This window comes from Neomonachus schauinslandi, chromosome 11, assembly GCF_002201575.2.
Source record: "Neomonachus schauinslandi chromosome 11, ASM220157v2, whole genome shotgun sequence".
NCBI lineage: Eukaryota > Metazoa > Chordata > Mammalia > Carnivora > Phocidae > Neomonachus > Neomonachus schauinslandi.
In genome coordinates, this window is record NC_058413.1 from 26604943 (window position 1) to 26618018 (window position 13076).

General features: G+C 35.2%; 1 protein-coding gene across 1 annotated transcript in view; it reads left to right on the plus strand.

Annotated features, from left to right (window-relative positions):
* CSTF3 (cleavage stimulation factor subunit 3) overlaps positions 1-13076 on the plus strand; it is a 69889-nt gene that overhangs the window by 5670 nt on the left and 51143 nt on the right. Inside the window, exons 2-3 of the mRNA XM_021685343.2 lie at positions 9565-9666; positions 9789-9884. Coding sequence (XP_021541018.1) covers positions 9565-9666; positions 9789-9884 — 198 coding nt within the window. The remainder of the gene's footprint in view (positions 1-9564; positions 9667-9788; positions 9885-13076) is intronic.

Genomic DNA, 13076 nt, shown 5'->3' on the forward strand with positions numbered 1-13076 from the left:
TTGTTGAGATGTTTGTACCTATTAAGTGGATAATTGCCGAAAACAGTTCCTAGTTTTAAGCTCTTCTGCCATTGTCTCTAAATCTTTTCTCTTTAGACAAGACCTAGCTGTGAATTTGAGTCTTCTTGTTTTGTTTTGTTTTGCTGTGCCGGTGTGAGAATTGATGTAAAAAGGGATTTGAGTTAGCAAATTTTTAGATTCATGGATAGTTTATAATCAGTAAATACTGAATAAAGCCAGGAGGACAAAATTATGTCCTGATGATTTTTAGGTTTTACTTAGTTTATCTAGTGAATTAATAATACCTTGGCTACTTTTGGTCTAAAGCCACATTTTTTGAATTCTAAAAGATTCAAATTTTTATTTGTAGTTTGCAGCTGTTTGTTTCCTGGGGAATGAATAAGCAGATTTAATAAGCAAATATGATAAGTATCATTATTTGGACCAAAAATCTTTAGCCTGTTTTTTCTTAAGTTTTGAATTGTTTACATGTTTAGTAGATTTTTATTTTTATTTTTTTTAAAGATTTTATTTATTTATTTGAGAGAGAATGAGATAGAGAGAGCATGAGAGGGGGAGGGTCAGAGGGAGAAGCAGACTCCCTGCTGAGCAGGGAGCCCGATGCGGGACTCGATCCCGGGACTCCAGGATCGGGACCTGAGCTGAAGGCAGTCGCCCAACCAACTGAGCCACCCAGGCGCCCATGTTTAGTAGATTTTTAGTCTCTGGAAGGGCTGAAGGGATTATATGCAGGATACATACTCAGATTCATTTACCAAAAAAAAATCTGGTAGAGTTCTGTTGCACTGGTAAAGGAACAAACACAGGACTAAGCTGGCATTCAGTCCTAATGTCACCTGGCACATAAACTGCTTTATTCTCTAGGCATATGAATCGTCTCAGTTACTACTTGCAGATAGTGTTGCAAAGTGCTACTCTATTTTAAATTTTGAATAAAGGTTAACTACCAAGGGAGATTAAAGACTTCACACAGATAGTATAATTTATGCAGGTTTATTAATGTTTTAGGGAAAAAATGGAATGACTTAGATCTGATGCTACTTTATTTTTAAAGAAACAACGTTTGGAAAAATGTATTTTCAGAACAGATAGATTAGGTAGTGTTCCTCCAAATGGTGTCCATGGTCCATTGCATCATAATCACTTTATACTATACTTTATATAAGTATAGGTACGTACACCTTAATTTCAGACTTATAACAGATTCTGTGAGACTTGAGAATCTTCATTTGAAACAAGTACCACGGGTGATTTTTATGTAGATGAAAGCTTGCAAACCACGTAAGAGTTGAAGATATCTGAACCTTAAAAGTTGTTTTTGAATACATTCTTGATAAAATAAGTGGAGAAAAGACTGCAGATTATTTGAGGATGGTTAGGCTTCTGATAGTATTTTATGGTTTTCCTCCCTGTAGTATATTTAGTCAGTCATTACCCTTAATAGTGGAAAATACTCATTACAAAACCATGTTAGAGACTCATTCTCTAGTTCTGTTCTCCATGGTCAAGAACTATTTATATAGGTTTAAATCTTTTTTTTTTTTTTTAAGATTTTATTTGTCAGAGAGAGAGCACAAGCAGGGAGAGTGGCAGGGAGAGGGAGAAGCAGGCTCCCTGCTGAGCAAGGAGCACGATGTGGGACCCCATCCCAGGACCCTGGGATCATGACCTGAGCCGAAGGCAGGCCCTTAACTGACTGAGCCACCCAGGCGTCCCTAGGTTTAAATCTTTTAACTTACCATCTTCTCCTGTATACTTTTGATGTTTATCCCTTGGGTTAAATTTTCACTGATTTTATTTTAATTTAATTTCGGTATGACCTCTAGCATCACACCCTCCCCATTTACCACAAAAACAGCTATTTGGAGGAGAACTACCTTTTTTTTCTGTGAAAGTTGTACTTCCCTGGTGGGAATGGGAAAAATAGATTATTTTATTCTTTCAATCATTAATCGTGTTTGTCATTTCCCCCCTCCCACCTCCAATTAACCAATCCCTTAATATTAGTTAAGCTGCCATATAGAAACTGGTTTACAGTTTCAGTAAAGCTTAACTTAGAGTTTTTCAGAGGCGACATGAGCTATCTACAATTATATGAAAAGGCTATTAAAAGTGCTTTTCCCTTTCCCAACTACATATGTAGTCATATATTTCATAACTGTAGTTACATAGTCATACTTCATTCAAAACAATATATTGCAATAGATTGAAAGCTGAAGCAGATGTCTTCTATTCAGCCGCACATTAAAGAATCACAAAAACATAAAACTGCCGTTGTTTTCACTAATTATTTTTTTGTTTTGGAAAATATTTTTAAAATTATTTTAAAATGAACTAAAAACTTTTTCTCAATTTTAATTTCTAGTATGATAATATTCATATAGCCCAAATTTTTAAAAAAAATTTGTTTGGTTCTTCAGTTTTTAAGAATGTAGAATGATTCTTTACAAAAAGTTTGAGAACCGTTGACATAGTGCACAGTGCCTGTGAGGCCCTTGTCAAATTCTGTGTCTCTGGGTTGGCTTCACATAACAAAAGGTTAAACATGGAAAGTGAAAAAACCCTCCTAATGGGAGAAACTTTTTGTAAATCTGATGTCTAATAAGGGACTTGTATCTATAATACAAAAGACTCTTGCAATTCAGCAATAAAAAGATAACCCAATTAAAAATGGGCAAAGAATCTGAAAAGACATTTCTCCAAAGACAAATGGCCTATAAGAACATCAAAAAATGCTGAAGTTCATGAGCGATCAGAGAAATGTAGATCAAAACTACAATGAGTTACCACTTTATACCCAGTAGGATGGTCATAATCATCAAAAGACAAGTGTTGGTGAGGATGTGGAGAAATTGGAACCTTCTTAACACTGTTAGTCGGAATGTAAACTGGTTCAATCACTTTGGAAATCAGTCTGGCAGTTCTTCAAAATGTTAAAAATAGAATTACCATATGACCTAGCAGTTTCACCTGTAGGTGTGTGTGTGTGTTTGAAAAAAAACAAAACTCCACTCAAAAACTGGAAACAATCCACATTGCCATCAACAGATAAATAAAATGTGGAATTTGTGGGATTATCTATACAATGGAACTTTACTTGGTATTAGAGAGGAAAATACTGATACATGATGAAACATGAACCTTGGAAACATGCAAAGTAAAAGCTAGAAACAACACATATTGTATGATACCATTTACATGAAATACCTGCACATCTATGGAGACCGAAAGTAGTTTGGTGGTTTCCCAGGACTAGGGGTTTGGGAAAGGTAATGGCTATTAGTATGGTTCTTGTTAGGTGATAAGAGGTGTTTTTATTTTTTGTTTTTAAGATTTTATTTATTTATTTGACAGAGATACACAGCAAGAGAGGGAACACAAGCAGGGGGAGTGGGAGAGGGAGAAGCAGGCTTCCCGCTGAGCAGGAAGCCGGATGCGGGCTCGATCCCAGGACCCTGGGATCATGACCTGAGCCGAAGGCAGATGCTTAAAGACTGAGCCACCCAGGCGCCCCGTGTGATAAGATGTTTTTTAAAAACTTTGTTGGGAATTGTATACTTTAAATGAGTGACTTGTATATGATTATGCCTAAAAAAAAAAGCCATTATTAAAAACATTTAAAAAGGTCAGCATGTAATGGATTTACCATATACCATCCTTCACGCTTTTAGCCAGTTGTACACTTGTTATTATTCACAGAGAAAATAAATTAGTTGTCATGTTAGCAATACCCTACTACTAGAAAAACAATTCATAGAACAGATGCTAGAGAGTTCCTGAGTAACATTTTGTCCCTACCAAAAAAAAAAAAAAAGGTACATTATCTAGTTGACAATTTTTCTTGGTTTTGTACCCATTTGAAATAGTGTATGTTGGTGTGTATCTCTGTATACGCCATACAGTTGTGTTATTTTTCTGGTTTTTAAAATCATGCAAGTCAAAGACATTCCCAGAGTCCTACTGATATCATTGGTAATGCATGCCGTGGGAACTAGTCCAGCTTTTGTTCTGCTCATTTGATTTGGGGTTCCATCCTGCTCCCCATTAACATTCCCTAAAGAGTGATAATGGGATTATAGTTTATTCCAAAGGCAAAAGCTGGATTTTTGATAGAATTTCTTATTGTAGGGGTGCCTCAGTCTTTAAGCACCTGTCTTCAGCTCAGGTCATGATCCCAGGTCCTGGGATCAAGCCCTGCATTGAGCTCCCTGCTCATCCGGAGTCCTGCTTCTCCCTCTCCCACTCCCCCTGCTTGTGTTCCCTCTCTCTCTGTCTCTCTCTTTCTGTCAGATAAATAAATAAAATCTTAAAAAAAAAAAAAAAAGAATGTCTTAATTTGTAGTAAGTTTCGGGGACGTGTAACCATGGGACAGCTGTTCTTTCCCTCTACTAAGCAGAGTTCTAACCTCATTCCATTTCAAATGAGCACTGGAAACTTGTCCTAGATTTTCTTAAACTGACCTATTCCTCTGATCCACCAGATATAGGAAATAGTAATACAATTCCATTTCTCATGGAGGTCCAGTCCCCTTGTGTGGAATACTAGAAAACTGTTCAAGTTTCCTTTGCCCTATGAAAATGTGCCCAGGCAAGAGGACAAAAGTGTTATGCTGTTGGCTACCCAACTGGTTCATGATGATAAATGACTTTTTGTTGTAAGAATTAAATGTGGCCATAACTACCAGAGTATATTCTTGGCCATTTTGGTTAGCTTCCTTGTTTATTAATGCACTTGATTGAGGATTATCTATGTAGATTATTTTATGAACATTTAATTATATCTTTGACAAGAGGAAAATATTATGATAAGGGATTCTGAAAAGAGCTGAGCCATGATTCTTTCAGATTCTAACTGGACTTTGGATTTATGTAATTTAATTATATTTCTTATTATGAAATGGGATTACTATTTAACAAGGAGTGATTAATGCATTTTTTTAACATCTGCTCTCCAACATCCTTTGCATGGGTTCTTAAGTCCATTGTAACCCCATCCTCCAGGTGTCTGGTTAGAATTTTAGGGGTTCTGTGAAGTTGGATGGGGAAAATAAAAGTCTTTATTTTTACTAATCTCTAACTGAAATTGAACCTTTCCTTCTATTATGAATGTAGGCAAGAAACCACACTAGCAGTGTTAGCAACAACTGTAACTGGACATAAATATTCCAAATATTATTGTCCTCATCACTAGACGCATTACTAGATCCTGTTATTTAATGCATTATCTATTATTACTGTGTAAAACTTTGTTTAAAGATATTTCAATAATTATATTTCAATATAATTGCTTTCCTTTGAAGTCTCTTCATAGTTCATTTTGTGTATTTAAGAACATTATTCTGAGAGGGGTGCCTGGCTGGCCCAGTCAGTAGAGCATGTGACTCTTGATCTTGGGATTGTGAGTTCAAGCCCCACATTGGATGTAGAGCCTACTTAAAAAAAAAAAAAAAGAAGAACATTATTCTGAGAAAGAGCCCATAGGCTTCAGTAGACTATTGGAAAGTTCTGGGGCACCAAAAAGGGTTAGGAAACCCTTGGAGAGCTATGGTTTTCACCTGAGGCTACATACACATTAGCACCATCTGGGGAGTTTAAAAAAATAAAAGTGGTGATGGTTCAGGCTTGTTCTCAGAGATTCTGATTTAATCTATATAGTGGGGCTTGAGCATCTATTTTTTTTAATTTTATTTTTTTAAATTTTATTTATTTATTTATTTTTAAAGATTTTATTTATTTGACAGAGAGAGACACAGTGAGAGGGAACACAGCAGGGGGAGTGGGAGAGGGAGAAGCAGGCTTCCTGCCAAGCAGGGAGCCCGATGCGGGGCTCGATCCCACGACCTTGGGATCATGACCTGAGATGAAGGCAGGTGCTTAACGACTGAGCCACTCAGGTGCCCCTTGAGCATCTTTTTTAAAATCCCTTTTCCCCCAGGTGATTCTAATGTGCTGCCAGGGTTGAGAATCACTAAAGGGAATGGCTTATTTAGCAAGGAGACATTTATACTTCTTGCTGTGATTTTTGCTGGTTGAATATTAGACACTATCTTTTGAGTTTTCTCTGTTCTTTTACAGATTATGGTATACGTTATCTAATTTGGTAGGTTAATTTTCAGCAGGTGGATCTTGAGTGAATAGACTTCCCATTAGACTGCTTTGAAACACTAGTTGTTAGCATTGATTAACTAAAGCAATTCAAGTATAGCTTAGCTGTTTTTTAGTTCCTGATTTAAATTTCCTGTATCACAGTTCTTATTTTCTCAGTAACGTTTCATAGTTGGTATCTTATAAACTAAGTTCCTAGTTTTATTTTAAAATATTTTCTTAAGTTTGTTTTTTCAAGAAGTAAGTAAACTCTGAATGGAGAAGTCTTTATTTTGTTGTATCCCGAAGTGTCCCGTCAACAATGTGTGGCACATACTAGGCACTGAGCAAATATTTCTCAGGTGAATAGTGAAAATTCAAACAGTAGAAGAGTATATACATTATAAAGTGAGTGTTTCTGTGAGTCTGTCTCTGTCTCTCCCCAGCTCACCTCCCAGTTTTTTTTTACACCCAGTATTATGGAGATAGTTCCATCTTGCTGTCCATAGATCTGCACTGCTCTGTTCTTTTTAGTGACTACAAATTCCTTCATTAATTTAGTTCTTTTATATGTGATTATTTTAATTATTTTTAGTTTTATGCAACAGCAAACAGCCGAGTAGTTGACTGTTCTTCAGTATACATCTTTGTGCATGTGTACGATAGGAGAAGTTGCCAGAAGTGGAATTCAGGGTCAGACATTCATGTTCAATTTTGATCACATTACTACTTGCCCCCTGCCAACAATGTGAGAATGTCTGTTTTTACATACCCTTGCCAGTGCAATGCTAATTATAAAACACTTTGGATCTCTGTCTTATGGTTTACATTTGTATTTCTTTTTCTATGAACTGTTGAAATACATTGCCCATTTTCTTTGTGAGTTGCTGGTCTTTTATTGACTGTATACATGGATAAATTTAGATATTTTTAGGTTTGTCTTTTGACTTTGATTATACTACTTGTTCATGCACAATTTAAATGGAATTAAGTGTGCTCTTTTCAAAGGCTTCTGAAAAGCCTTTTCTATGCAAAGGTCCATTTCAGTATGTTTTCCTCTAGTTCCTTTTTGTTGGTGTTTAAATCTTTGATCTGAAATTTACTTTGGTAGAAAGGGTTAAATAGGAATTCAGCTTTATTTTGATAAAGTTGACTGCCATTATTCTAATAGATGATTATACAGTTATTCTAACATCATACATTGAATAAGCCACTATTCTGATTTGAAATAACACCTTTATTTGTTCATTTTCCATATATCATTCTCTTTCTCAACTATCATGGACCAGTGATGCATGAACCATTACCAAACCATTTTGCTGTGTTTTAATTTGTGTTTTAATATGTGGTTGGGCCAGTAGTCCTCCTTTATTAAACTTGTCCAGTTTTAGTTTCTTGAGCTAGCTTATAGAGCTCTTACATATTAGTAAAATATATGTTTTATACAAAATTACATAGGTCTTTTAAAACATGTTTTTCTTTCTAAATAAACGTACACTTATCAGTGGTAGACAATAATTTATTCCAAAGAAGAGTGTATTTCTTCCAGGTATATTTTTTTCTCTAAACCCATGACTAAAATTTTTTTCCCAGCTGGAGTTTTGACATTATTTTCTATGAGATGTGAATTGCCACTGAAAAAAAGAAAGCTGTTAGGGGCAGTGCTTCCCTCTCTATTGCCTGTTGAGTATTGCCATATTATAGATTTCAAGAAGTCCTGCAAAAAAGACAAAGCAGAACTTCTATAAATTAACATTTATCTGACTTACTTGAGTATCACTTTTTGTGGCACATAGTGGAATTCTGAACAATTTGAGACGTAATACTTGTATTTTTGCCTCAGGTGCTGGCTATTTTAGGCATTACCTTTTTTAAGATTATATTTTTATAATAAAAATAAAACTACCGCCGGGGCACCTGGGTGGCTCCGTCGTTAAGCATCTGCCTTCAGCTCAGGTTATGATCCCAGGGTTCTGGGATCGAGCCCCGCATCGGGCTCCCTGCTTGGCGGGAGGCCTGCTTCTCCCTCCCCCACTCCCCCTGCTTGTGTTCCCTCTCTCGCTGTGTCTCTCTCTGTCAAATAAATAAATAAAATCTTTAAAAATAAATAAAATAAAACTACCACCCATTACCCACGGTGACCACTAAACATTTTAGTACAATCTTATAAATCTCTTAATGCAAATTTCTTTTTAATAGTTTTAGTGATGCTGTATATACAATTTGTGAATCATTTTTAAAAGCTTTACATCAAAATACAATTTCCATGTCATTTCATGCTTTCTCTTTTGTGGCTCAGGATGAATGCTCTATAGCAGTGTTTCTCAGAATTGTTCCAGGGACCCTGGAGGTTCCTAAGACAGGATCTGTGAGTTCATAGTTTCATAATAAATTTAAGACACTTTTTTTTGCCCTTTCACTTTTTTTTTTTTTTTTAAGATTTTATTTATTCATTTGAGACAGAGATACAGAGAGAGACAGCGTGAGTAGGGAAGAGGCAGAGGGAGAGGGAGAAGCAGGCTCTCCCCTGCTGAGCAGGGAGCCCGATGCGGGGCTCGATCCCAGGACCCTGGGATCATGACCTGAGCCGAAGGCAGACGCTTAACGACTGAGCCACCCAGGTGCCCCATGGGTCTGATATTTTTAAAAATGTAGGTGGATTTTCCTATCTGCTTCTGCATTCAATCTGCTGTGATAACACATCATTTAAAAATTCCACTGTACTCTCATGAGAGATTAAGAGTGAAAGGGCAGGGGCGCCTGGGTGGCTCAGATGGTTAAGCATCTGCCTTCGGCTCAGGTCATGATCCCAGGGTCCTGGGATCGAGCCCCGCATCGGGCTCCCTGCTCCGCGGGAAGCCTGCTTCTCCCTCTCCCACTCCCCCTGCTTGTGTTCCCTCTCTCGCTGTGTCTTTCCCTGTCAAATAAATAAATAAAATCTTTAAAAAAAAAAAAAAATCAGACCCTAAACCGATTTGCAAATATATAAAATAAGGATATTCTCACTGAATTTTGAAATTTATTTTGCATAAAAGTATTATGTTAACATAATTTTTTATTGTACGTGGGTAAATATTTAACATTTTTGTCAGTTTTAATTTCTAATGTAAATATTGAAGTAATCACATAGACAAAAGTTCTTTGGCATACTCAATAATTTTTAAGAATATAAAAGGGGTCCTGAGACCACAGAGTTTGAGAATGGCTGCTTTATATTTAATGTAAAAGATGGGTTTGTTTAAATTTAATAATGGCTTTTAAAAGTATGTGATCACTAAATTTTGTTTTTATGCAGGTGACTTATGATAGCATGGTATATATAGATTGTAGAAAATGCAGGCCTCTTTTGTAAGAGGACATTTTTATGCTTTGTATTGGGGACGATAACTGTGCTTGGATTAAATTAGGTATGAAACTTTTAAAACAATAACATCAGTTCCTTATTTTTCTTTCCCCCAGGCAGCTGAGTATGTCCCAGAGAAGGTGAAGAAAGCCGAAAAGAAATTAGAAGAGAATCCATATGACCTTGACGCTTGGAGCATTCTCATTCGAGAGGCACAGGTTTAGTGATATAGGATTACATTTCCTTCTCTATGGGTCCAATCACACTACTTGGTTCTGCAGTAAATAATATTTTCATAATCCTAACATTGTAAATGCTGTTTATTGGTTTTCAATTTTAGAATCAACCTATAGACAAAGCACGGAAGACTTATGAACGCCTTGTTGCCCAGTTCCCCAGTTCTGGCAGATTCTGGAAACTATACATTGAAGCAGAGGTTAATATTTTATTTTATTTTTTCTTATATAGCATCTGATGGGAATTGCAGCATACACTAGAGTGATAGAAAACAAGTTAGGAACATAGATAGCACAACTAGGACAAGGAGGATTTAAATGTCTCTTGCCTTTATTTTGTAAAATAGGTTTGAAGGAGTAATTAAAATGAATTTTTGAAATTTGGGTCTTTACAAGCTGATGATTGTTGCATTTTGGAGTTGCAACAACATTAAAACAGTTTCAATGGTATTGGAGTGCTTTAGCCTTTTATTTACTTGTCATGTGTCAATTTATTGCCTCCTGTGTCATTTATTTAGAACTCATTTTCTATTTATTCCTACTTACAAACTAATATGAATGGTATTATAAGAAAATACAGAAATGTTAACTTAGTTTCATAGGGTATATTGAGTGGTGAAATGAAACATGTTAGGTGAAAAATTATTTCAGGTTTTAATTTTGTGAAAATGCATGGTTTGTCAATAAATGTAAGCATTTCGATAATTTAAAGATAAGGTTTTTAATAGGATAAAGTTTACATTATTCAGGAATAAGCTAATATGATTCAAATTTGTGTAATCCTAATTTACCCAATGATACTTTTTTCTTTTTCTTGCTTTCTAACTATCTTGAAATTTTAAGTCAGGCATGCTTATTTTAAAGAGTAAGGGCCTCATTCTTGATTATGATTAGAAGGTAAATGTTCATTTTTGACAACTGGAATTAGCAGTCAAGATGATAATAAAGCGTTAATGTATTGATACCAGTGGCACCAAGTAATCATCTAAAAGGTTATAATTTAATGGGATGGAAGGGGTGAGATGGGAATAGTGTGCACATTACAGTGAAGATTCTATCCATTTCTTTTTATAACTTATACTATGAAGTATTCTTATTTTGAATGTTAATTTTGTAATATCCATTCTCAACATAATCAAATACACTGCAGCCTCATCATAACATTTTCCATAATGACTAAAATTTGATAATATATGGGTCTGTTTTGGACCTATTCCGAGGGCTTTAGTCATCAGTAGTACTAAACAGACTTCACAACACAGTGCCACCTGTGATGTGTTTCTCATAACGGATGCAACCAACAGCCAGTTTAAATTGAGGCTACAGTGTACTTACTGTATTTGTGCTATAGTTTATAGTATATTACTTTGGGAGTGGGAGGGAATTACTGGACAATAACAGGAACATTGTGCGTGTGTGTGTTAAATTTTTTGTGTGTGGTTGTGTATGTGGTATGTGTGTTTGTATGTGTGAGAGATTGTACCTTACATGGAGTTTGGTTGTGGTTTTGGCCCAAGATCATATCCTTAAGGTTTCATCACTTATCCTTTGGGACCATTTCTTTCCTTAATATATTTAATCATCAGAGTAGACTGGCGTGGAATTCACCAGGTGAGTGAGTAGGCCTGTCTGAAGTATGCTGAACCCAGTGCTGCTTTGTAATACTCATTAAAGCAAGGAACCTGGATCACCTGTACTTGGTCTGCATTCCAGTTTGATTTCACAAACACATTAGCTTATATGCAAACTCATCAGAAATGAACATAATTGATACATAATAGTTTTGTGTAATGAAGTAGTACCGTCTTTAGTTTTAGAAATTTCTCAAATATTCAGGTATTTATTCATGCATTTTATTATAGCGTAAGTTGAACTGAAATTGGCAGTTAGATAGTCCATTCTGTGAGTATGAACACAGTGAGTCTGTTTCTCCCATTTCCTAGCTATAAATTCCAACTGCATTCTAAAAAAGAATCCTAAGACCAGATGTTATTTCAAGGGGCTGAAAATTGTCTAAATAACAAGCTCATTTCATTTAATATTTCAGAGCTGCTAGCAGTTGCCCAATTTAATTGGTAATATTTGCAGTTATTTCACACACATACAGACACAAATATGAATGTATGTATAAAACATCTTTTGAGAAAAAATGGTGAAGATTATATGTGTATTTTGTAAAATTGACATTTTTGGTTTAGGAATTAAAATGTTAAATTGCTGATTCAGAAATGCATATCCTGACCTGTGTTTTTCTCTTTCCTGATTTGCTCTTTATTTTTTTATTTTCACATTTTGTACTTTGTTTAGCCTGTAAGAGGCTAAAGTTTTCTTTGGTCATATCACCCAGTGTGGCCTTTAATATTTCTGGAGGAGACACATGACCTATTTATAATACATTAAAAAAATGTCTTCACATTAAAGATAATACTAACAGTGTTTACGTAACATTTTGTATGCACTCTCAAGAAAATAAAGTTTTTTTAATACATTTGTTGTAACTCAGTACTTCGTGGCGGGAAAAATATGTTTCATTTATTTATGGTCAGCCAAACCAGTGCGTGTGAGTCCAGATATATTTAGATCTTTTCAAATGAAAATACATACATCACTGATTACAGATAATTTTGCTTCCCCAGAGAAATTTGTAAATCCTACTTCAGAACAAAGTAGCAAAAAGTGGTTTTGGGGTTTTTTTTGCTTTTAAATTTGAAACATCAACATCAGTTGCAAATGAGAGTAAAATATAAATAATTTTTATTAAAGAAGTTAATGACACTAATCTGATATTTTTCATATTTGCCAGTATATCCTTTTCTCATCAGTGGCATCTGCAGTACCAGCTAGGTAAAATTAAAAGGATAGCTTTATTAAACTATCATCCTTAATTCATTACCCACTTTTAGTTTTTTGCTAAACCATAGAAATTGTTGGAGATAAAATTCTCTGGTTCTAATGAAAGGGCATTTAGGACCAACATCTGTGTATTTATTATAATTATATAAGTTCAGAATTAGACCAGATTACTTTTGTGTTGCATATGTTAATTATATAGAAACATAAGAGTTAAGTGACCCAGTCAGAGCCTCAGTGCTTTTTAAAGAACCACTTTTTAGAGTGGTCAGAAGGGTTACTAAATATCACAAAATTGAGAACATTTATGGTTTTGCCATATTCTTTTTTAAGTTCTTTTTTCCCCTTGTGGTTTCTGTAGCTTTTCATGTAGCTAGGTAATCAATGTGACAGCACGTAAGCTACAATATCTTACTGGTAGAAGTAATCTGTTTTGAATTGGGCCACATTCGTAAGAAATTTTCCTACGAAAGGATGATGATTTTTATTGATAGCTGAAGGAGAAATGAAGAAGGTAATGCTACTGGTAATAGCAACAATGT